General features: G+C 39.6%; 1 protein-coding gene across 8 annotated transcripts in view; it reads left to right on the forward strand.

Annotated features, from left to right (window-relative positions):
* The window catches only part of CACNA2D3 (calcium voltage-gated channel auxiliary subunit alpha2delta 3), a 1,117,495-nt gene that overhangs the window by 413,420 nt on the left and 677,280 nt on the right, over nucleotides 1-26,795 (forward strand). For all 8 annotated transcript variants that reach the window (XM_061618250.1, XM_061618247.1, XM_061618248.1 and 5 more), the window contains exon 5: nucleotides 16,326-16,488. In XM_061618250.1, the coding sequence (XP_061474234.1) occupies nucleotides 16,326-16,488 (163 nt within the window). The remainder of the gene's footprint in view (nucleotides 1-16,325; nucleotides 16,489-26,795) is intronic.

The raw sequence follows: 26,795 nt of genomic DNA on the forward strand, positions 1-26,795 counted from the left end.
GAGAAAACCAACCTAAGTTTAAGACCAATGATGGAACAGCAAACATATTGTACCTTCTGAATGAAACACAGCAAGCGTGATCCAAAAAACCTTTCACATAATCTGGAAAGCAAGAGGAGAGGCAGTGAGCTAATCTTTTTATTGTTTATGAAAATGGTCTTGAATTGGCACGACTGAACTGAAAGACATTTTACTTTTCATATATTGTCTTGTGATGGAGAATCTGAATCTTGTATAATGGATGATGAGATTTGGCTAAGAAACAATGTAGCTTTGCACTGGAGGCTCAGTGAGAGACCCATGGCTCTCAATAAAGACTCTGATGGATTCTGATGGAAGTGCTTTTGGGCTTATGCAGTTTGGTTCACATGTTTCTATCTCTCATTAAAATATATGTAATCAAAGTTTTTCTTTGCTTTGGAATATCCTGGCAACGATTATAACCCACTAGAGCAAGGTAGATCTGGAAGCCATTTGCCAAGCCATGCTGCCCCCTCCCCACTTTAACAATGTTAACAACATTTGGACTGCACATTTGGATGCAGAAACCTTTTCCATTCTCTACTTGATTCCCTTGCCCATCTGGCCTAGAAACATAGAAGTGGCAGGCTGTACAAAGCATTGCCTTGTTTACAATCAGTTATTTTTGTTGCCCCCAGTCTACATCTGAGTTGCTAAAATGTTTGCGTGTGTTTTGATTGTATATTTTGGGTGTGTGCATGTGGTATACACTCACACATCAAAAATATACCATTGAAAATCAACGCATAGTTTTTTCTCAATGTTCACTTTGCCATTGAGAACAACAAAATAGTCACTCATCTTTACAACAAATCCATTGCGATTCAAATTTATCCAGAGAAACACCAGTTTGGCTCTCAGAATCAAACATATATGCAACAACAAATAAAATTACCAAAGAAAAACCAACAATTACCACAGAAGTAGCTTTTGAACAGAGGATATTAATCACATGTCATCAGTTGCAATATCCACCAGGCATTAATTTTATCCAGAGAAACTCTTTCCTATGAAGGTGATTACTAGATTTATGAAAAAATTGGAGCAACCAGGTGCATACATACATGGATTACAGCAATGCCCACTTGAGGTAGGTAAAATGCAAAGCAGAGGTGCTTGACTATGTGTGCACCCCTGCTTGAATTGTTGCAATCAATGTTCAGTCGGGTACAGCCCATCTCAAGCAACACTCCCCTTGATTCTGTTCTCACGCATCCAGCTCCTACCACGTCAGACTCTGCAAGGACAAAATAGCTGGCCTTGGGGTAAAGGATAGGACAGCATAGCAGCTGGTAGTAGGTCCAGTGAAGATGTAAGAGGCCTAGTGCACTTTTCCTCCTTCAGGGGAGTGTCTCTGCAGGGTTAGTGGGTGGGGGTTTTTTTTGTCAACAGGCATCATGGGGCTTGTAGTTCACTCTGTGATCCCCAGTGGCAACAAACTGCAAACCAAAGTACCCTTCCAGCATCAATTCTCTGCAGTTGGAGTGGCTCTCATCTTTGTCAGAGCTTTATGCTTACTACTCTATTTCCTTAGGCTCTTTCAGTGTGCCTTTTGAACACTTGAAACCTTCTTGAAGTTTTTCAAGCACTCAGTAGGAATTCTCAAAGGACACAGCTGCTCACTCCACCCTAATTCCTACAACTTCAGTTAGAGTTTTTAAAGCCCCTAAGTACTGCAAAAATCGCTGAAACGTATGCAGATGTGTACATCTGGTTCACATGACACTTGCCTCCATACACTCCACAAGTGTACCCAAGGATGAGCATGTGGAAAGAATAAAGTGGTGCCCAATGTGGGAAGCAATTGTTAGTTGGATTGGCATTTGCCCAGAAAAGCATCAATCAATCAGTCAGTCATTCAGGAACATAGGAAGTTGCCTTGTACCACATCAGACCATTGGCCCATCTAGCGTAGTATTCTCCAAACGAAGCTACCGACTCAAAAATGGAAATGTTGCTGCAGTATGTAAATAAATGAAAATGTAGAATAGTTTCTCAGATTTTATTAAAGACTAAAATTATCTTCCTGTATTGTAACCATTCACTTTTCCAATAAGATTTTCTGAACAGTTTTCAATACCAGCACAGAACATAGGAAAACTGCCTAAACTCCCAGTTCATACTCTTTAACTTCTTCGACATTAGCTAAGATATCACATTGTTATATCCACATTGCTAGAAGACATTTGAGGTTGTATTGCTAGTGTGAATAGAACCAAGACTTGCATTTTTGTTACTAAATCTTAAAAAAGGAAAGTCTGGTTTAAATCTCTATGTTGGTTTAAAGTACAAATCAGTAAGTTGTAAAGATACATGCTGTGTGTTGGGTTTTTCATGGCATGCTGTATGCATTAAGTTTGGTGCCTGTGTGGTCTGGTCACTCCATATATTATTATAACCACAGTAACAAATGATATATGGTTTCTTAATGAAGTGTTATTATGGCACTATATTTAGGTAGGGGGACCTCTTTCAGTCTTTATCTTGGCAGATAAAGTCACTCAATGCAACGTTACCCTTGGAATTTACATACAGCAAGTTATCAATGCAACAGCCTAGGTCTGGAAATCATGAATTAATGGCCATTGGGTCAGCCTTATAGACCATTCATGTCAAAGACTTCCTCCTGTCAGATGAATCTTATACTCCAAAGCCCCAGTCCAACTGGGGGCAATATATAGGTGGAAGCAGGCCCCCATATGCATATTCCTTGCTTCAGATGAAAATATGATTGGCATGTGAGGGCTGAGTGCATGCCTCTCCAGCCTGATTCAGCAGCTGGGTTCTGCATGCATAATCAAACAGAGCAGGGGGAAGCTAGGTTCCCCCCAATTGGTCATTTAGGAAAAGAAGCAGGGAATTGAATCCAGTCTTCTGCTACCCGAATTGCTTATGTTTCCAAGCACAGGTGAGCAAAACATTGCTCTGCCTATGCTGCTCTACCAGGGGGATATTACCAGACCCACTGTGATAATGAGAAGTGGGTAAGTTGTTGTTGTTGTTATTATTATTATTACACTTGTATACAGCACCATAGCCGAAGCTCTCTGGGCGGTTTACAACATAAAAATAAATATACATTCATATTTGGTATAATTACTAGTAAAAAAGAAAAACAATAATTCACATTTTCAATAAACATAACTGAATAATAAATCTCTAAACAATATACATAACATGAAAACAAAGTAAATCAAATACAAAACAAAACAAGAAAGAATGCGACAATTACAGAATATATCTAAAAATGTCCTCTAATTTCCTTTTGTGCTTCTCCCCACCTGACCACCATCTTCTATAACCAGTGGCGTTATGAAGTTACGTTGCAGAATTCCCAAGAATCAATGTCACTATAGTTATTTTGTCATGCTGTGCCTCTTGCTAGTGTCTCAGCAGACAGGCCTAACTACAAACTGTAAGTGAATACACCCCCCTACAATGCTGATTGGCAATGAGGCCTGGCATTTCACCTTCTTGCACTGACTACAGCCTGACAACCTAGAACTGCTAAACTATGGCTAAGTGGCTCCTCCCAAACTTCAGGCAAGAGCTGCCTGGAAATATCTGAAATACCACCTTGTTCCCTATAGACCCTCTTAGGTGTTAAAATCAGCAGATGGGGGGGCTTGGTAGATCCTCTGCCTTCAGAAGTTCAGGGGGTGGCAGCCCAGGAGAAGGCATTTTATGTGCATGTATGAAGAAGGAGATACCCCATCCTCTAGACTGCAACCTATAATTCAGTGGTCTTTAAACAACAAAACCTGACATCAACTATTCCATAACAGTAATTAGAATCCCTACTGAGGTCAAGGGGGGGGGAGAGTATGGATATACACCAGTCCTTGGAAGAAGGGTGAGATCAGAAAACAATGTGTCTGTGTCTGGCACAACCATCCCTGACTCTTCTTGATGCACCACATAGAAAGGGGGTTGACCCCTTCCCCATGCCATGTGAGAGAGTTCAGGGGAAAACTGTTGTGGGACTTGTGCCCCAATGGTAAGCATCTCTCATGCCACCCAGTCTCTCTCTTTAGCATCCTTTAAGCTATAAGAAAGTCCTCCCTCTTCACAATTTAAATCATCCTGGGATATGGGGGATTGATTTAGGTCAGAGAAAATGCCTTCTCACTCTACCCCAATTAACTAGCTGAAAAGGACCCTTTAAGGTACAAAGAACCACACCTTCTAACTATGTAAAGGTTCCTGAAATGAGTGAGGAAATTGTTGTTTGGATTAGGGATTAGTTTGAGAGCACCTAGCAGACTGTTACTGATTTGTGTTCATTCTTTGTCCGCTAGCCACTACTTTTACCAAACTGTTTTCCCCCCTTGCAAAAATATTGATATTTTGAAATAAAATATCAATAAATGAAAGGAAATATTAATAAAATTAGCATCCTTAATATCAGTATTTTAGAGGTATTTTAGAAAATAGCAGCGGAAGAATGCCACATAAACATCCGATGTGCAACAATAGAGAATAAGCGAATTAATGGAAAATTCTGCACCAAATCCAAATTGGGCGGAATGCTAGAATATCCCTATTTGGGACACACACCTGGATGACTCTACGAGGGCTTGCATCTGCCCTGTTACATCAAAGAAAAGAATGCATAGGACTAATGTCATATTGAAAGTTACCATTCCAAAACAATATAATAATTGTTCTTTTGTGGAAGCTTGTTTTGCAAAATATGCCGTCACAGATAGAAACATAATAAGCAATTTTGCACACTGTGATAATATCCCCTATTCAACAAGACTACTTTGATATGGGGGGAGGGAATGGTTTCTTCCAATAATAGTCAATGACTATTTTGGGAGCTATCAAAAAAATCAGTTCTACTTCCATTCCAATTTCTTCTATAACAATGTAGGGATACTTTAACAGCGCATACAATAGATCTTTGGACATTTTATATCCTTTAATCTGTTCAACATAGAATAAAACAATTTTCCAGAACCATTTTATCTTTTCACTGTTTTTATAAAAATCTGCACAGACTTTCCCACAATGCCAGAAGCAATTGTTTCCCAGATTGTAAATCACTTTCAATTTCTATGGTGTTATATACCATTGATGACATGTTTTAAGTAGATTTCCCCCCAAATTCGAAGCTATTAGATTGTTAAAAGCATTTTTCCAAATTCGTTGCCAGATATATAGTAGAACTGGGATCCCTATGTCTTTTCCTCACTTTTTTTGAAAATACATTGTTTTAATATTTCTAGAAGCATGGATTTAATGCATTTTCCCTATGATTTCTTTATACAAATTATGTTGTTTCTCTAATTGGGTCATATTTTTGCTTCAAAGCAATGAAAGAATGTTGAATTTGGAAGTTTTGCAATAAATGGCAGTTCATCAAGTTTTATTCTTTTCCTATTTTGATCCATGTAGTTCCTATTTTATTTATTTATTTAATTTAGGTACCTCTTCATATTTCAACATAAATTTCAAAGTAGTTTACTTATGCTAACATGAAGGAATCAATATAAGAAGTATTGGTGCTTGTCTGTTTTACTTCTTCATGGTTAATATATGGAAGTTTAAAAATGCCTTGGGGTATCATGTGACATACAACTGCAATGGTAACTGTACAGATGTGCTTCTGGCTTGTGCTTTAGAGGTTACACCTCCAATAGGAACAGTCACTCAAACATAATTATTCACAGGTAAGCTGGCTCATAGTACATTTACCCAGGAGTAAAGGCATTGCTTAACCATTTGTTTCATGTGGCAGCTCAACCATTGTTGGGAACCAGCTGTACGGTATTCCCTGTCCAGGGCTGGCAACAGGCATGACTGGGCCCTTGGGTATCAGCTTGCCTCAGGCCCATGGTGCTGTTGCCCAACTCACTTACACAGGCGGCGCTGGGCTAATAAGCCCACCGGGGCATCCCACTTAGCTCTCCTGTCCCTGTGAATAAAGTGTGCACTGTGCATGCGTGCCTTCCATTGACCAAAATTGCAGTGGGGGCATTAGCCCCTTAGGAAAGCCTCTGCCATAATCTTGGCTGGTGGCAGGCATGTGCACACGTCATTCACAGGAACGGGAGAGGTAAGTGGGGTGTGTGTGTGGGCTTAATGAAACCCATGCTGACTGTATTGGGGGGACTGGGAGCTCCCTCTCCATGATCCGCAGCAGGATTGGGAGCTGACACTGCTGCGGATAGTGGACGAGGAACCTACCCTGTCACCCTAAGGAGGGGCTCTTCAGGGGCCTCTCTGGGTTGCAGGGGCCCTTGGCCAGGGCCCAACTTGGCTGCCTTCTGGTGCCAGCCCTGTCCCTGTCATTCATTTCTTTATAAATCTGTGAAGTTGGAGCAAGCACTAGCTGTCCCCATTAATGGGGGCAATGCAGGAGTGGCTATGATGAACCATTCCATGCATCTTCTCAAATATCCATCATTTCAGTTAAAACCTCTATTAATATAACAGAAGGTATAGGGACACATCAGGGCTTACTGCAAAAGAAGCTGAGATGTGGGAGATCCATGACTGGATATCTGAATGTCTCCCTTTTTTGTTTAAACTAGGCATGTGGGGACCCAAGTTACATCATTACTGTGACACTGGAAGAGGGATTGGATCAACTCTTTCCTCTGCACCATGTTTCCAATCTAAGGCTGCAGTCCTAACCCTTTGAATTTAATTAGACTTGCTTCTGAGTAGGCATGGTTAGGATTGCACTGTAAAACATAAACATCTGTGAAGCTTAGACATATTTTATTTATGAAATATGAAAAGATGGAGTTAACACATTCGTTGGTGTTACATATTTTTAAGAACTTTCCAGCCATGGAACTACAGTACATTATTTAAAGATATATACCATCCCATCAAGAGGCTCGGAGGATGGTGACTGGAAATAGGGCCTTTTCGGTTGTGGCTCCTGAACTGTGGAATGGTCTTTCCGATGAGGTGCGCCTGGCGCCGACGCTGCTATCTTTTCGGCGCCAGGTGAAAACCTTTTTATACTTCCAGGCATTTTAAAGTGTATTTTTACAGTATTTTATTACTATGTTCTATTCTGGATGTTGTTTGGTTCTCGTATTGTTTATGTGTTTTTGTTTTTTTGAGTTATTATATTTATTGTATTTATATATTGTGCCTGCTTTTACCTTTTATGTACACCGCCCAGAGAGCCTTCGGGCTTAGGGCGGTATATAAATAAAATAAATAAATAAATAAATAAATAATATATGTATCCTTTTGTTCTAACTCATTATAACCTGGCTGTGCTATCCAGTCTCTAATAAGCTCCATAATACAAAGTAGCATTGCTTGCCAAAAGCATATTGTTTACATTTTGTCTCTATACTTGTGTGTGTATGAGATATATATCTATGTGCCAACTGAGGATAACATTTCATGTATCTAACACAGTGAGCTCTCATCTACAGAAGCTTATGCCACAGTACAATTGTTAGTCTTTTAAGTTGCCATAAAGTAATACTTTATCCAATTTCATTCTTATCTCTGTGATGTCAATCACATATTTGCATGTATATACATACAGTAATATAATAAATATATCCTTCATCTGAACTGGCTACCAATTAGCTACCAGGCTAAGTTCAAAGTGCTGCTTTTGGTGTGTAAAGTTCTATACGGCTTCAGACCAGGATACCTGAAACATTGTCTCACTTATTCAGTCATTCACTGCAATTAATCTGTTAATCTGTCTGGAAAATCTTACATTAGGAAATTAGTTGATTTGATACAGTTTTAAACGTTGATAATCTAATCATAATTGTGAATGTATTCAGATTAGAATGACACATCCATGGCTCAGTAATCATACTGGTAAATTGTCTCATTGATATTTCAGATTCATTTAGCAGCTGGAGATTGTTCATAATCTGCATAACAAAGCATTTAAGTAGCAACTTCACTTATTTCTTGGGGAGATTTCCAATAGAGTTTTTGTTTGTTGTGCGGGCTGATCATTACCAATGGTAATAGCTTCTTTATGTTTTTCTCCTCCTTTTGCTGCTGCTGCTGCTTTAGGGCTTTTCTTATGGTGGTCTGGCCACCATTTTGTTTTCCCTATAATGTCCCAGATGTACATCATTGTGGGGCATTTCAGGACAAGTGACGGGCAGCTCCTTTTCACTTTTCATTTGCCCTCAAAACACTGTTCCAATTAGCTGTTCCAATTTGCATTTTAGATTATTAATGTATAATCAATTTATTTTTATTCAATGAACAACAATATTTATTTTTATAATCTACAAATACAGATATGACCTGGGAATTGGAGCTGGTTGTACACACACACATGCTCACACATGCACACACAGGTTCCAACAGAGAACAATCCAAATTATAATGTGCAGATTTTGAATCTCAGTAAGAAAGAATTTAAGGATATAGCAGCATTACTGCACAAAATACACAAAAATTGAAAGTAAAACTAAAATATTATTAACTATATGTTGACCATTGAACCGCACTGTCACTGAGTCTGTTTTCCATCAAGTCTGAAAAAAAACTGTAGCTAGGGGGAGTTATGTCTTTGCCCAGTCTGGGAACGGACAGCCAAGGCCGTTGCTATAGTAACCATCGTGATAGACTGGGAAAAGTTCTAGCAGCTATCTGTGTTAAGCTGAGGTTTTCTGTATATTGCCTCTGAACTGAGCAGTGTCTTCTGTGTAATGTCTTTGAACTGAGAACTCTCCTAGAGGGGGGGATCTTAAAGCCTTAAGCCATAATGTCTTAATAAAAGACTCTTAACCTGATCTAATGCATCTGAGAAGTTTCTTGAGCAACTTAACTCCAACGTAACGTATGCTGTTTCACGCAACAACGCACACACATCAACACTATATTATTAATTCACTAACAGGCAAAAAACCATGCAGTTTAAGAATGTACCTATAGCCAACAGATATTTCTATCAAAGGATTCAAATCGGTGAGATAGATGATGTTCTAGTTATACATGGAATTATAGTTAGGATAGTCTATAGTAGTCATATGCTTTTCTTTTTGTGATATTTATGCTAAGGTAACAAACATGAGCTCCTTCCTCTGTCTTGTTTTCTTACCCCAGTTTATATATTGGACTTTATTCAAGCACTCAAGCACTTAGAATTTAAGGAGAATTTTTAAACTGATTGGGGTATGAATTTGCCTAGCCAGCCAGTTTGCATATTGGTTTCATACATAGCTATAAGCTTCATTGTGCAAAGTAACTGTTTACTTAAATATCCAAGTGCTGCAAGAGAGGTTATAAAAATTAAGAATCATGGCTATGTGAATTGTAGTGCTAATATAAATCTTGAAATGAGAATGTCAATATGCAGGTGTCAGCATCTCTGTGTATGAGTTAAAATATTATTTGCTAATAGGAAAAAAACCTTGCAATTTAAGAATGTACCTATGGAAAAAATGGAAATGGACTGCCTTCAAGTCGATCCTGACTTATGGCTACCCTGTGAATATAGTTTTCATGGTAAGTGGTATTCAGAGGGGGTTTACCATTGCCTCCCTCTGATGCTAGTCCTCCCCAGCTGCCTAGGGCCTACTCAGCTTGCCACAGCTGCATAAGCCAGACCCTTCCTTGTCTGCCACTGCTACCTGGGGCGCAACTGGGCTCCTTGGGACTATCGAGCTTGCCCATGGCTGCACAGGTGGCAGGGCACATAACCCCTGAGCCACTCACTGTGGGGGGTGATATTTAGCTGGCCCTTGACACCCAGGAGACACAGGCAGGGATTTGAACTCACAGACTCTGGCCTCCCAGCCAGGCTGTCCTCTCCACTATGCTATACCTATACCCAACAGATATTTCTTTCAAACTTTAAAAAGCAGGGAAATTGGGCAGCTATAGTGAATGCACCAGGGGAGCAGGAGAACTGACCTCCTCTCTGAGATATTGTACTGCCCTACAAATTTGTCAAAATGCAAATACAATTTGGGTTGGTCTTTCACAATCCAATCCACTTCCTGTGTAGCTTGGAAGAATTTGGTAACATGTAGCTCTGAGAAAGGTAAAGAGGAGGGAGAGGGGAGCGGAAGGAGGGGGAAGGAGGGGATTGGAAGGGGAGGGGGAGGGACGAAGGAAGACTGAACGGGCAAAAGGGAGGTGATGGGAGGGAGGAGGAAGGGAGGCTAGGTTTGACCATTTGCATGCTTATTGAGTTCAATGGGATTTACTCCCGTGCAATCATGTTTAGGATAGGTAAAACTGACCATGGGGGAGGAGGAGGGGAGGGAGAGGGGGAGGAGAGAGAAGGAGGGCATTGGAAGGGGATTGGGAGAAGGGAGGGGTGAAGGAAGGGGCAAGAGGGAGGGAATAGGAGGGAGGAGGAGAGGGCATGCTTGATCATTTGCATGCTTTTTGGGTTCAGTGGGATTTACTCCTGTGCAATCAGGATAGGTGAAACTGACCTGGGGAAGGGGCACGGAGGGAAGGAGGAGGGGAGGGAGGGGAGAGGGAGGGGAGGGGGAAGGGAGGAGATTGAGTGGGTGGGCACTGAGCAGAGGGGAAGCCCCTTTCCTTTCCAAAAGGAAAATATTGTGAACAGTATCATTCTTTTTCAGGGTTTCCCCCACCTTTTTATTCTACAGCAGGCACATGTAGTCTCCCACCCAAATTTAAACCAAAGCTGTCCCTAGCCACATCCACACCAGGCCCAAGAATTCTGGGAAGTGTAGTTAGTGAAGGGTGCTGAGAGTTGCTAGGAGGCGCCCTGTTCCTCTCACAGACCTTCAATCAGAGCTGCTGAGTGTTAAACTGCTCTGGCCACTGGAGCTCTGTCAGGGGAATAAGAGTCTCCTCTTAATAATGATAAAATTAAAAATCATACAGCATCTAGCAGAGTGCATTACAATTGCTACAACAGGCAGAAGAAAAACCATTAAGTGGTCCACCAAGACCCTCAGCAATTTTCAAGTGGTCCGTGGGGGGAAAGTGTGGGACCTGCTGCCCTAAACTAAAAGCCCCAAATGTTGTAAACGTTTCTCACAGAGGAGTTGCTCCATGCCTTTGATCATTCTGGTTGCCCTTTTCTGAAACTTTTCTAGTGCTACAATATCCTTTTTTAGGTGAAACAACCAGAAATGTAACACAGTGTTCCAAGTGTGGTTGTACTATACATTTTTATAATACCATTATGATACTGGCAGTTTTATTTTGAATCACTTTCCTAATGATCCATAGTATGGCATTCACCTTTTTCACAGCTGCCACATCAACACCTTCATTGAACTATCCACTATGACCCTGACCCTAAGGTCTCTTTCCTGAGGTCCATCAACCAGTGTGAAGTATAAAATAGTGGCACTGCAGCCAAAATAGTGGCACTTAATGCTCTTTTCAGCATAATTAGGGTTCCAAAGCATTGTAAGTGGAGGGGAGAGTCTCCATGAGTAGAGGAGGCTCTCCATTTCAAAAGAATGACCTCCCTCACATGACTGCCATTACATAAGGGAAATATTATATAGACTTCCTAAGTAGTGCTCATGTACAGGAGTTTTTTTGCACAAGTAGAATAGAATATTAACTTGTACTTTATATAAAAGGCTGGCCCAATGTAGCAATAAGGAGTGTGATCCAGAATGTTCCTAGATCAACACTTATCTCATCAGTATCAGCTCAGGATTTGTGGGAGGGGAGGGGGTTGGGCTGGGCAGGATGCCTCCGATAGACCTTTCTCTGCAGGCTGTTCCTTTGCATTTGATCTGAATCACCACCATTTCCCACAGGGCAGTTGAGTGAGCAGAAAGTGATACACACTCAGTCCACTGCTTGCTGGTGCTCTCACTGTGTGCCAGACAGACTGAAAGGGTGAGCAGGTGACAACGGCAAGAGGGGCTGTGTTGGTCAGCAGTGGACCTCCTGCTTAAGCATAGGCCTTGGCAGATGCCCAAGAATGCCAGCCTCTGTACCTCAGCTATGAACTCACTAAGTGCCTTTTACAAGCCACTCCCTCTCAGTCCCTCTTCATCATGCATAATATGGAATTAATACTTGTAATACTGGATTGTTGAAAAGGTTACTGTGATGCATTACTGTAATATGCATGGATTGCTTTGAATACTTGAAATGTGAGGTGTAAATGCTAATTATTAAGTAGAATTGCTATTACGTTACATTCCCAGATTTCCTTTAAGTCTGTTAAATTGATCCCACTTTGTAATCATGTCACAGTCAGTCTTGGGATTGTCCTAATGCAAACAAGCATTTTGTTGTTTATTAGGCTAATATGTGTTAGACATGACATAGTGTGCTGTATCTGAAATCACCTTGATAAGGTTGTATTAAAGGTTGACCTCTATTGACAAGATTGAATTTAAGTAATTTTCTCTTAGAGTTTAGCAGTCCGAGTATGCGTGTTGTCAATGAATAAGGCTTTAGCGCCTTTCCCTGGGGCTTTATCTCAAATGTGGGCTCAGAGTGCCAGATGGATTTATTTTCCGTTTTTTTAAAATCTAGTTTTAATTTTTAATTTTCCTTCTACCACCTTTCAGCTGTCACAGACACTTTCTCCCTCAAAATCAATTGCAGATGTTCACAAGAGAAATTGCTGTACAACATGACTTATGTCTAAAAAAGCTTTCGTTAATCTCTCCACTAGGGACTTTTCCCAGCATTATCATGTAAGTATTAGTGAACTCAGTCTGTTTCTGGCTGAGGATACTTACACCCTTGCTAAAAAATGACAGGGGGCAAATGACCACTAGCCAAGGAGTAGGGGCGTGGGTGTGTTAAGTTTTTCTCTCCTTTAGCCCTATTTTTTCCTTCCTACTTTCCTGCACTGCCCTCTTCCTCTGCATGTGAAACAGAGGGAGGGGAAGGGAAAGAGATTTTTATGAGTCTCTGAGACAAGATGTTAGTAGGCACCCATGAAGTGGGTGAGAAAGAGAATGTGTCCGCAGTACGTGTGCAATAGGAAGTATGACTGTGCGTATGTGTGTGTGTACATATGAGATAAAAACTAGGAGGAGGAAGAGGACGAGGAAGAAAGTCAGTTGAGGTGATTTTTTTATCATCATCATCATCTATTACCTGCCCTTCACCTAAAGGTCCAAGGGCGGGTTAAAACAAATTAAAAACATGACATTAAAAACAATTTAAAAACAACCTAAAATCCCCAAATAGGGTGGGTCCTAAAAATACATGTCTCAGATGTCAAAGGCCAGAGTAAAGAAGTGCGTCTTCAGCATTTGCCTAAAACTGTGCAGCGAATATAGTTCTCCTGTGTAACATTACACATAGTGTGTCAATAGTTACTATCTCCAAATAAAGGCTAGTCTTGAAATAGGCTGGATGGAGTATAACACCTCAGCATCTGAATATTTGTGTACGCCCAGCGAGGGAACTGTTATCTTGAGAGATGAGATGAACATATAATGACTACACAAGAAGTAGAAAAGTGGTACTCAGGGAAGGGGCTGCATCGATGCCAAGGTGAAACCAAGTAACATTATGCTGACTTCCCTCCTTGAACTTTTGCTGTAAACATCAAAATATGGTTCAGATGCAAAATGCTACTATATAGCACGGGAAAAACAAGCAAACATACATGAATAAAATGACAGAACTGAGCAGATACCACTATTCCTGATGACAGAGTGAGTATTCGTATGCTCACTCCACTTTTCCAGGCCTTGAGAAGCTCCAGGGACACAATGCTTACATGGGATTATTCTTTTTGGGAGAAAGTCACAGAAAGCATATTGGCATTTTGTAACGTGTATATATGTATTCAGTGTTTTATGTGTATATTTTATTTTCTTTGTCACAGCTTTGGTTGGTGGGTGTGGGAGAGGACATTGGGCAAGATCAATAGTAATCTAGCCCCCCCCATAAGGATTCTTGGGTGGTGGCTGCCCTCAAAGCTATGGGGGATAGAGACTGGTGGTCATCCACACTGGGTTGGGCCCTGGATGCCCTCTAACTCCCTTGTAGTTTCCCCAGTGTGGGCTAGGGAGGGAATATCAGTCTGCTATCCAATCATGTGATCCTTGCCCTATCCCATACCAGTCCCACTTATGACTGTAACCAAGGAGCAATGAAGTTGTGGCCTTATTTCCCCCCAAAATCTGTCTCTAGTGTGTTATTGTGTCCTAGACACTCGCCTCATGCACATTAAGCTCAAGTTTCCCTAACAAAAAAATTACCTGGTAACTTTGACACCGGTTATTAAGGGAATCCCCAGCAGCATGTTTGGCTTTATTCAATTCCCTTCTGTCAAAATCCTCCTATCTTACAACAATACAATACTCCAGCTACATTGGAGTGACAATGTTATTCTGCTTGGCAAATGAGAGATAATTCAAGTGCGTAATAAGAGGAAATGTTAAAGGGGTCGTGTATGATTAGTTATGGGGGGGATATTCAGGATGTGAAAGATCACTGTGGTTGCCATAGAGAGCTAGAGATAAAAAAGAATGTTCTTCATTATTATAGATGTACAAGTCAAGAAGAAATTGTACTGAAAAGCAGGAAGGTGGCTTATTTATTTATTAAGGGGAATCCCCTGTTTAACATCTATGTATTTATTTATATCCCACCCTTCCTCTCAAAGGAGACAAATTATCATCCATTCCTTCCATTTATATCACACACTTGCAACAACAAGCACTCAAGTGTTCCTAGGACAGGTTACATTCAAAAATAAAATACGGTAAAATAAAAACAACATAATAACCAGCATAATGAAATCAGTGAAAAAGTAGAATGATACAAGAAATAATAATTCTAAAACACTGGCAGATAGAAACATCCATTGTGGCTTAACATGTTTTAAAAGACTCAAAAATGTATTTTAAAAAGTTTGGGGCTAAAATGATTTCAGTATAACACACTAAGAAGCTGCCTGTGGCCGAGCATACCAGGGACAAGAACTACAACTGAGAAGACTCTCTCTCCAGGTGCCATCTTCCTTACATCAGATGCAAAATGACATAAATGCAGTGGAATTAATGGGACAAGTTGCATAGGGAAATTGTAGAATTAACGTTGGCACTAGGTTTGGAGGGACATGAAACCCTCCATGCCCTTCTCCTTTACTGACTCTACCTTCTCACTGCAGCAAGTCTAGGGGGCTCTTGTCAGTGGGCGCCCTCCTTGGGTGTGACAGTTGCCCAGACATGCTGATTGTGTAAGATGATCTAATCAGAAGGGGGGGATTCTATTAGTTAAAAAAAATTGGATCCTAGTTATGCAAGGAATTTGGGTTAATAATGCTAACAAACACTATAGGTGGATATGTTTTCTATGATTAAAGATTACACTAAATATAATACAAAACTAAAACAATACTGTAGTAACAAAAATACTTAACACATCTTTTAACACTGTATTTTCTTCACTATCTTAATTTCAGTTTAAAAAGCTCCCTATTATCAATGAGTGAAGGATATCTGAGAGGTTAGCTTGCTTGCTGCAGAATCCCTCTTTGACCTAGGTCACACACAAAAATAGTCAATAATTTTATCTAAATTGTTTTTGCTCATCTTTTATTTAATGTCTGAAAAAAGGCCACTGCCTGTCCAGAAATCTGTAAATCTTTCTCCTTCAAATGCCATACCAGGGTGCATTCTTTATTAAAGAAGATGTTAATTATAGCACAAATGCAACTCATTTGGGTATTAATAATTGTAGAGTTGATCATTAAATGAATAACTTGTTAGGCTTCAGGGGTTATCATTCAGTACAAATTAGGGTTAAATATATAGACAGGTGTGCTTGTTGTGCTTAGGCTGAGCAAGTTGGGTGCCACTCCTCTAAAGCCCATATTCAGTTGGGCACCATCTTTGTTTGTGATTGTTGGTTGAGCATTAAATGTTGAGCTCTCAGAGCTCTTTCGAACCCTCTTGTCATTCGTCAGGGGCAAACATTTGTTTTGATGTAATTGTGAAGACTTCAAAAATATTTGGGCATCATGTTAAATGTGCGAGATAATGGATATGCTCCTGTCATAGCCATTAGAGCTGGAAAGAGGGAAAGCCATGGCACAGAAAGCAGGATAACTATTGATGGCTACTAGTCACAAAGGCTAAATGCAACCCCAGGATCACAGACAGCATGCTTCTAGGGAGCAAGAATGGAAGAGGTCTAATGTCTTTGTGTGCTGCTTATGGGCTTCCCCAGAGGAACCTGATTGGCCACTGTAGGAAACAGAGTGCTGGACTAGATAGAGCTTTGGTCTAATCCAGAAAGGTTCTGCTTACATTCTTACATAAATATTGTTTATCATAGGATGTAATGAATACTGAACCAGTGCATAAATATTGTTAAGTATTTAAGAGAGCTGTTCAGATAATGTCATTACTGGATTTCTGTTTCAGTATGAATATTTCAATGCTGTCCTCATTAATGAACGGGATGAAGATGGGAACTTCTTAGAACTGGGAAAGGAATTCATCCTAGAACCAAATGACCATTTTAATAACTTGCCTGTGAATGTTACTCTGAGTGATGTCCAAGTGCCAACCAACATGTACAACAAGGGTAAGTGGAAGCCTTTTTCTTTGTTGCATTATACAACAGGAAGAATGAATTTGCTTATGTAATGTACATTATAGAATCTGCTTCTTCATGCAAGGAAGTAATATGATGAGGCTACTCTTAAATATCCATCATTGTGAGAGCTTAAGCATAGCTAAAAGAAACTTCTGAGAAGCAATATGTGGAAATACAATGCCTCTGTACAAAATCAAAGTACAGTTAAAGCAGTCTGTTTTAAGTGGTCATTTCTGGGTGCTGCTCTGTCACCTCACAGAGACCCCCCCCGCTGAATAATACAATTTTGGTGCATTTTTTTTAAAAAAAATCCGTCACCTTTCCCCCTAATAAATCTCTGTACTGCAGTGAGCGTTTAGAGAATGCAGAAAAGATTTTATCTGGATTGCAAGAATTATGGAGGGGTTTTTTCTTGATAGATGGTAAAGTCCATGAATATTTTCAGGCATTCCTGTCAGCAGGGGATATGCTTTACTTCAGCTCAACTGACAAATATAAAGCAAACAATACATTGCTGAAAATTTGAAGCTGTGCTATCAGTTTTTATATCTAAACATATGGATCACACAAAATGTAACGGGAAATTCAATCATGTGAAGAAAGATATTGAGAAAACTTGACTAATTTCCAATAATTATATTGCAGCAAATGATGCTTGTTCATACCATATAAAGTGACAAGTAATGCATCTATGACATTTTAAAATGGACTGTTTTCCTGGTGCTGTTCTCTCAGATACAGGAACATCTCTTTTCATCAGAAATGCAATTCTGCAAGATCTTTTGTTTCCCCCCTCAGTAATCTATCTGTCTGCTAATCTGGAAACAAAACAAGTGTTGGAACAAAAGTTTAAGGGAAAATATTAACATTTTGTTCCTATAGCACATTAACTATTCTTACTTCATTTATCATCACAACTACAGTGAGAGCAATCCTGAGGGCCTATTCAGTTATTGCATTCTGGGAAGAGTGCTTGACCCAGTATAAGCTTTGGCTGTATGTCCCTTTCCCTGTGGAGAGAAAATAATGGAGGAGCTGAGTTATACTGCATTTAGTGGAACATAGTATTCCTAGACACCTGGTTAACTTCCCCATCTCCCTCTGCATTCTGAGGACAGGTCAGCTGCTTAGGGAGAGACTGCGTTCAGATAAACTCAGTTCATTCTTGTTCATTTGATACTTGCTGTCCTTGCTGAGGGGAATAGGGAGGAAAGTGAGAGATGGTTCTCCTCCCAAACAGAATGACTATGCAAGCCCAAAGTGATGTCCTTGGCTATCTAGTGATACCATGGCTTGTTGCTTCCCCAGACAAGATTGTGCAATTTCATTAATATCACCACAGGTTTTCTTTCACTTTTCAATATAAACTTTGTATAGGCTGGGCAGCTGGTTGTCACAGAGCTGAATCTGTCCTCTTCCATAGTTGCCATTATCACAGTTCACCATATGCTCAGAGGCACACGTTATGAAATTCTTCCAAGCTAAAAAGGAAGTGGATTGTGAAAGACTACCCCAAATTGTGTTTGTATTTTTACAAATTTGTAGGGCAGTACAATATCTCAGAGGTTATGACTCTTGCTCCCCTGGTGCATTCACTATAGCTGGCCAGTTTCCCTGCTTTTAAAAGTTTGATAGAAATATCTGTCGGCTATAGATATATTCTTAAATCACAAGGGGTTTTTTTGCCTATTAGTGAACGTTATACTAGATAGGGTTGAAGGTACTTATACAATTTTTTTTTTGCATCAAGTCATTCATATATTGGTAGTGACTTCTCCCCCTTTTCATGGGCATTGATTAATTAATTAATTAGGTTTAAATTCTGCCCTTCCTCTCAGTAGGAGCCCAGGGCATCAATAACTACTAGCCACAATGGCAGTATGTCTCTGAATACCAGTTGCTGGGAATCACAAGTGGACAGAGCACTGTTGCGCTTAAGTTCTTCCTGTGGGCTTTCCATAGGCATCTGGTTGGGCACCATGAGAACAGAGTGCTGCTCTAGATGAGCCTTTGGCCTAATCTAGCAGGGCTCTTATGTTCTTATGAGAATGGTGCCCTCATGTAGTTCCTGTATATCTATATCACAAATCCACCAGCCCTATAAATTTGTTCTTTTCAGGTACTTTTCTGGTGCTTGTCAGCTGTTTGGATCATTTTGGTTTCCAGCTGCAGTCTGCTTCTAGACGACATAGGATTTTGTTGAGAAAAGGGATTAAGCAGATTCTGCTTAACAGCTGAGCTATTTCAACAATGTACATTAAAGCTTGATCAGAAAGGGCAATGCATGCATTTAATCATAAGAGTATATTTGCTACAGGACCAAAAAAGTGTAGCATTAAAATAATGGTAATGCAAAATGCAAGCAGGATCATGCAGGTCCACAGATCAGGTCATGTTACAGAACCACAGAAATGCTGAAAAGCCAAAACAGATGAGGAATTTCCATATCATTTCTACCTGTCAAATGTTCAAATAGCAGAGCAGAACAGGCTAAGCAGAATTTGCTTGGGATGCAGGTACTGAGTGATGTCAGGTCCTTTTTATACCCTTGCAACTAAGGGTATTGGGTGGTGGCAGATGTTAAATACCACAAACCCAAGCAAAATGCTTAGAAATTGGCACAGATTTCAGCTTGTCCACATTTTTGAGTTTCATTTGGCAGGACTTGGGGCGAAACTCGACAAGATGACGTCCATACAATCAGCAATTGCATGGATGTCTTCTTAAAGGTATAGCGGGGTTGAACAAGATCAGAAACCTGGTGTGAGGGTAGATTTTTTTTTAATCATTCCCCACCCCCATCCCCGCTGCAACCCCACTCCAGACTATCCCCTGCATCTGCTATTTGCAAGGGAAGGAAAGCTTCCAATGATGTGAATGGGAGTTTGTCTTCCAATGTAAATGGGAAACACAGTGGGAGGGGGCAGGACTTCAGGGACTTCAACATCATACATCTGATAGGAGTTTAAAGTGAATAATTTAATTTGGGAGAATAACTTTTTGACCCACTGCTGATTTTGTTAGAGGTGGCAATTTTGTTTGTTACCTTGTTTTAAGCAAGATGGCAACAGAATACACAGAAAAAATATATTTCTCACACTTTTTCTTCCTTTGGGTTCTTTAAATTAGCAGTATAATAAAAGCCACCTAGAAAATCTAGAGAACAATTAAACACAGTGAAACAGATAGGGTTGGGGTTCTGTCATATCATATTATTTTGCTATGTTATACGCTCTAAACTAATCGCCTTTTTTTTTTTAAAATAGTACTTTATAAAGACTGGAAAACTGTCCAATCCAAATCTCTGTGGATCATGCATTTCTAAACTGACTTCACTGTTTGTTTCTCCCAGCCAAGGAGTTGCTGTGATAGTAGACTTCAAACTTTAATTGACAAAACTGAACTTAAAAAAGGTCTCTTGATCTGTATGGCCCAGTGAGAAGGAGAGAAGGCCATGTTGTGGGGGAGAGTAATCCCATGACATGGCTTCCACTGGCTCCCCTGCATACTATGAGCGGATTTGTTGAAAGCTGATAAATGCAGACTTTAATCAATGCTCTTGATTGCCTTGGAAAAGAAAGTCTTCTGAGAGTAGAACCTTCTCAAAAATATATTGAAATGTGACAAACCACAGCCACTTTTGATGAAGTAGGTTTTTTTCAATTTGCCACTTAAAAGGAGCTATGAATATCATTCAGTCATACTTCCCTAGCAGCTCTTTCCAAGTGACTGTCAAGCTAAGATTTCCTATTTTCTAGAATATTTTAACCAGAAATTTTTCATCCCCTGAATTATGCACATTGATTATAATCTACAACTGGCAGATATGTAAAAAAAACCCTCTTCCTGCCCAGTAGTAAAAATGTGGAATAAAATCTTACCTGTCACTGCTGTTGTTTAATTTGTTAGCATTCATGCCTGATAAGCCTTTATGCACCACAGAGCTGAAATTCCTTGTATGCTGGACATAGGAGTTTTGAAAACTGATATAATGGCATGCCACCTCGTTCTGCTCTTCATCTATCAAACAGTAAATTAAATTTGCCTATCAATTGTATGCTACTTGGGACAGCATTTGCACCTTGTATCTTGGGGTGGGGATTTCAGTTATGCAAGATGTTTATAATAGTATTGTCATCTTTGATATGCAAAATGATGAAATAGGATCTATGAAATGTCAGATAATAAATGTATAGTGGGGAGACCTTAAGCCATAGTTTTAGCAACTACTGTTGGTGAAAGCATAGGAAGAGGTGAGGTGTGGAAAAGGATAGATCGAGGCAGTTGTGCCTGCTTTTGCTGAACCTATCCTTCAGGTTATTTGCAGCAGTGTTTTCAGCTAACAGGTGGTGGGAAAAAAGTTCACTTATAAGTGAGGTAGATATCATGATGCTGGCAATATTTATCATTAACAACTTTGGGACAAACAAAACTTTGGCATATCCTTCACCTCCCCATGTGCTGCTCCATATGAGGGAACAGTCTACTGTTGCCCCTCCCCCCACCAGCAGTCCTCACACAAACTGAGTGTTGTGTGCTGTGGATAACCTATGTATCTGAAAGACTGGGTTGGCTTCATTCTTTGTAAAGGAATGGGGAAAGTCTATGCTGAGCCACGTTGAATTCCTTCACCACTATTTGTCTATTCCTGTTAGTTTATTTTAAACTTGGCCTGCTCCATCATTTGGTCCCAGGACCGATACCTCCAGGACATCTAAAATTGCAGTGAAAATCCACAAGCAGTAAACTATAGTGCCCACCCACCCCACACCAAAGGTGTGCCAGGTTTTCTGGCATCCCAAACCCCATGATACAAGAGGTGGGGCTTGGTGATGTCACAGATCCCGCTATTGAAGAGGTGATATCACAGACATAAGTTTATTGAGCAAAAATATACTGCAACAAAAATGGAGGTTAAAAGCAAATTTGTTGCCTTTAAGGGTGCCCATGAAGAAGTTAAAAAAAATGTATGGGGCTAAATAAACTTATTTTTATCCACCTGGAAGTCTCCTGCGTTTTGTCCCCCCTGATGTCACTAGGCTGACATCAAGCTTTGATACTTGCAAATAAAAAAATTGATAATTAGCCTTTTCATATGATCTGCTCTCTATAGATATATAGTGCCTTGCAAAAGTAATCAGTCCCCCGACTAATGCTCTCATATTACTGAATTACAAATGGTACATTGTAATTTAGTTCTGTATGATATTTTATTTTGAAACACTGAAACTCAAAATCAATTATTGTAAGGTGACATTGGTTTTATGTAGGGAAATGTTTGTAAGAAACATAAAAAACTGAAACATGTTGCTTGCATAAGTATTCAACCCCCACACATCAAAATTTGGTAGAGCCACCTTTTGCTGCAATAACAGGTTTATAAGTCTTTTGGGGTAGGTATGTACCAGCTTTGCACACAGTGTCAGAGGGATTTTGACCCATTCTTCCTGGCATATTCACTTCAGGTCATTCAGTTTGGTTGGATGTTGCTTGTGGACCGCAATTTTCAAAGAGTGCCACAGATTCTCAATGGGGTTGAGATCAGGACTCTGACTGGGCCACTGTAGGACATTCACCTTTTTGTTCTTGAGTCACTCCAGTGTTGCTTTGGCCTTGTGCTTGGGATCATTGTCCTGCTAAAATGTGAATTTTCTCCCAAACTTCAGTTTCTTAGTGGACTAAAGCAGATTCTTGTGCAATATTTCCCTGTATTTTGCTCCATCCATTCTTCCTTCCATTTTAACAAGATGCCCAGTCCCTACTGATGAGAAGCATCCCCACAGCTTGATGCTGCCACCATCATACTTCACTGTAGGGATGGTGTGTCTTGAGGCATGGGCAGTGTTAGGTTTATGCCACACATAGCACTTTGAGTTTTGGCCAAAAAGCTCTGTCTTGGTCTCATCTGACCACAAAACCTTTTCCCACATTGCAGCTGGGACACTCTTATGCTTTCTGGCAAACTCCAGATGTCCTTTCAGATGATACTTTTGGAGTAACAGCTTCTTTTTTTGCTACCCTCCTATACAAGCCAATGTTATGCAGAACTCTTGATATGGTTGACTGGTGCACCTTTACTCCACTTCCAGCCACTGAACTCTGTAGGTCCTTCAAAGGGATTGTTGGCCTCTCTGTGGCTTCTCTCACAAGTCTCCTCCTTGTTTTAGCGCTGAGTTTTGAGGGGACAGCCTGTTCTTGGCACCACCTGGGTGGTGTGATGCAGCTTCCAATTCCTGATTATTGATCCAGCTGTGCTCATTGGGGTATCCAAACACTTGGATATTATTTTGTACCCTTTCCCTAATCTATGCATTTGTATTACATTATCTCTCACTTATATTGAATGCTCTTTGCTCTTCATTTTCCTTCAGATCCACAGCCTGACCAGTGATCCTTCAACAGTGGGGTTTTTAGCCTGACAATGTGAAAGCAATTTTAATGGTTCACAGGTGGAGGCCAATGGTAAGGTAATTGTGTCCTTGACAGGGCAATTTATTTCATCGGTGTAAACTGGGAGCTTCCATAGCACAGGGGTTGAATACTCATGCAAGCAACACATTTCAGTTTATGTTTCTTACAAACATCTCCCTACATAAAACCAATATCACAATAATTGATTTTGAGTTTCAGTGTTTCAAAACAATAATTGATTTTGTGTTTCAGTGTTTCAAAATAAAATATCATGCAGAATGACATTACAATGTACCATTTGTAATTCAGTGATATGAGATTATTGGTCAAGGGTCTGATTACTTTTGCAAGGCACTGTAACTTCATATATGCAATTCATTCAGAAGCAGCATATAAACAAAGGGGTTGAAAGGAAGGGCTTGGAGTAGGCTGCAAAAAATGCAACGAACAACAAAGTGTTGTTGTGTCTCTCAGCAACTATATTCCATCCCAGCTTATCTTGTTTGATATATGAAGTGAGTAGGATGTGTCTAACCATAGGCATCAGTCACATGGGGTCTAAAATGTGGGTGGAAAGATACCAGCAGCAGTTTGTAGAAATGACCTATAATGTAAATGGAATGCACCATGTATTGATGTTTCCCAGCACCAGCTTTCTTTCAACAAGCGATCTAATCTTTTCACAAGCAGAAATAGATTTTATTTGTATTCTACAGAGCTATTTTCTTTGAGGCACCATTATTTATAATAGCTTCCCTCCAAACCTACTTTCTTATAAAACTGCTCCATAGTTTAAATTAATAGCTTGCTTGTTCACAGTTCGCTGCTGTGGATTTCTCAAGTACAGTCCCTATGCCTGTGATAAAGTGTCTGAGCTCTGGGGATAGGCTTAATGAATTTGATATATTTACATCACACTTCTTAAGACTTCTCATCAGGACGATCCTCAGTTTCTTAAACAATGTATCCCTGATCCAGTTAATTAATGTGAACCACTCTGGGAATACTTACAGCAAAGGGCACAATATCAATAAAATAAATAAATAAGAGTGCAGTCCTTGGTGGGGAGCAAATTGTGCAATCCTAATTACCCTCCCTAACCAGCAGGTCTGGAGGTTAGGATTGCTTCATAAGGTTGAAATAGTATATACACTTAGCTGGAAGAAATTTTCATTGAGCTCAGTAGGACTTACTTCTGAGTAGACATGGATTGTAATATCACCTTTATGGTCTTAATTTCTGAATCATGCTGCCGTTCTTCTAGTTTTGTTTATAGCTCCATTTATTATTTCTTTATGCTGTTTCCAGAACATTTTCAGCAGTGTACAAAGCACATAAAACCCCAGAAAAATTATAATCAAAGCATCTTAAAAAATAGCACAATAGAAGTAAAATAGTAATAAAAGTTCCCAATCATTATCAGGGATGCACAAAATTAGAAGGCTTGCTTAAATGAAAAGGTTTTACATGGCTGAAAAAAGAGATGATGTTGATGTTGTAACTAAGTTGGGAGTATTTTGCTACATCTTCCTATGGTATGACAAGCCACCTCCTATGGTCTGCTGTTTTTCCGTTAAGGTCCGCTTCTTCAGATACATACCATCTCCTGGAAAGCCTAGCTATCCAATGTGTCCACAGGTCTTGAGCTATATTAGCTGTTTATCCCACCTAGATCAGGATAACGCTAGCAATAATAGATTCTATTCCTGTTCCCAATTGTATACAGAAGGACATGTGAAAAATAACTATGTACCTGTATCGGGAAATTCATGCATCTTTTTTCATTTCAGTAGGAGATCTGAAATAAATAAGTCACTGTTTCTCAGTTCTTTATAAAGCAATACCTTATGGATGAGGGAGGTTTGGTGTGCATATGGAGTCCCTTGAACTTTCCCAGTGCACTTCAGTGGAAAGAAGCATTGTTTTCCCCTCATAGAAAAGACACAGAACTGCCATCTCTATCAACTTAGAGATGGACAGATCTGTCTATTTCTGGTCCATGTCTGTTTTTGGTTCATGGATACACAAAAATCATTGATATGCAAAAATTTGTATTTAAATATATATTTGAACACATTTTCTCACAAAATACACATTTCACAATGTATTGTATATCAAAATATACAATTTAAAGTGCATTTTGATACATTTTTGGGCCAGGAATTGCACTGCAAAATTCAAAGAGGTGTAAAATCTGTGTATAATTACATTGCAATCTACACATTAATACAGATGTTATGGATTAGTTCAATTTGTATTAGTGTTAACAAGGAACACATTCCTGAAGCATCCCTTTATCAAACTGAATAGTGCACACAGATCTCTAGACTAGTGGTACTGATTTTAGTATGAATAAAGGAATTACCATTTTGCCCTTTAAACCAAAAACAGTCTGATATGCTATGTTTTCATAAAAATAAATTCACAATTTTCTAAGTTTAACAGAGATGGCATCTAACAAACTGAGGGGAAATCTACAAGATACAATAGCTGCCATGAAAGCATGCATTTGCAAGCTAGTCTAAACCTTTACACTTAATGGCAAATGACATCATAATCAGTGCTTTCTGAAGTCCTTTGGGATTAGCCATGCCAGGCATATACTCAGATGGTTGTGAGGCAAATGTAAATATTCTAGCATTTGTTTATAGTAAAGTAGAAAGGTTTAAAGATCTACAAAAGATACATATACACTTTTTCATGCACACTTATTCTGTGGTATGGTTTCTTCACTCTGTTATGTTAGAATATGGTAATTATTCATTTCTCCTATATAAAACAGATCTCACTTTGATATTTCTTGGAACTGTCTTGGAGGAAAAAAAAACCTGTATTCTGCTTGCCTAGCATTAATACTTAGCTGAAGTGTAAAACATTTAAGAACTATGTTTGTCTGAAAATTTACAAAGTCTTGCGCGCTCTCTCTTTTACATAATCTAATCTTTTTAGCTCTGATTATTTTTACTTTGACACTGTTTGAAATGAGTTATATTTAAGCATTGGAATTAACTTTCCTGGATCTTTAATATCCTGAGATCTGTGCAATGTACAGCAATTCTGGGCAAGTTTTAAGCAGTTGTGTTCACACAGCTCAACACAGATATTTATCCAGAAATAACTAAGATCAGTTTATTGATTTCTGTCACACTAGTCAAGCTGCATTTATTTTAATTAATTTCAGTGTTTTATAACTCTAATTTCTATATACTTCCCAAAAATATAAAGCTTGAAATTCATTATCTCTGACCATAGGGCCCTTATTTACCGAAGGAAAGTGGGGTTTTGTAAAAGGGCTGACTTTAAAGCAATGCAAAACAATCAGTTTGGGCAGGTGTTTACAAAAGGGACACCAATCTCTTGTGCATCATAGTTGACTCTACTTCAGGTGCAAGAATGCCTAAGGCCAACTTTTATTTCTAAAATCTTATTCTTTAGATTCTTTCCATGTTCATTTTCACTTTGGATCTTGGCAAAAAAATCATTTAGATTGTATCATATTGTATCGTATATACTGTTTCTGCTTCAGATTTTTAAAAAGTTGACTTTTGAATTACTTAAGATAGGAAAACAAAATAGAGTGCGTAGAACACATTGTCAACTAGTGAAGCGCTGATCTTACTGATCCTTTGGCCACATAACCATCCTAGGTGAAGTCCAAGCCTTGACCTTTTTAATTCCTTAATTTTGGGGGGGGTCACATGACCTCCTAACCTGTGAGAGGGTTGCACTGGCTATCTTCATTCCCTGCTGCAAACGCATGTACCAGCCACATCCCCTGCTGACAGTGCATTTAGTGGTCAGATGAAGCAGCAAGTGTAGGATCCCTCACAACAAAGGGGCTTCCTAGGCCATTCAGAATTCTCCCTCCCTTGGAGGACCTCTAT

Source organism: Rhineura floridana, chromosome 3, assembly GCF_030035675.1.
Source record: "Rhineura floridana isolate rRhiFlo1 chromosome 3, rRhiFlo1.hap2, whole genome shotgun sequence".
Lineage (NCBI taxonomy): Eukaryota > Metazoa > Chordata > Lepidosauria > Squamata > Rhineuridae > Rhineura > Rhineura floridana.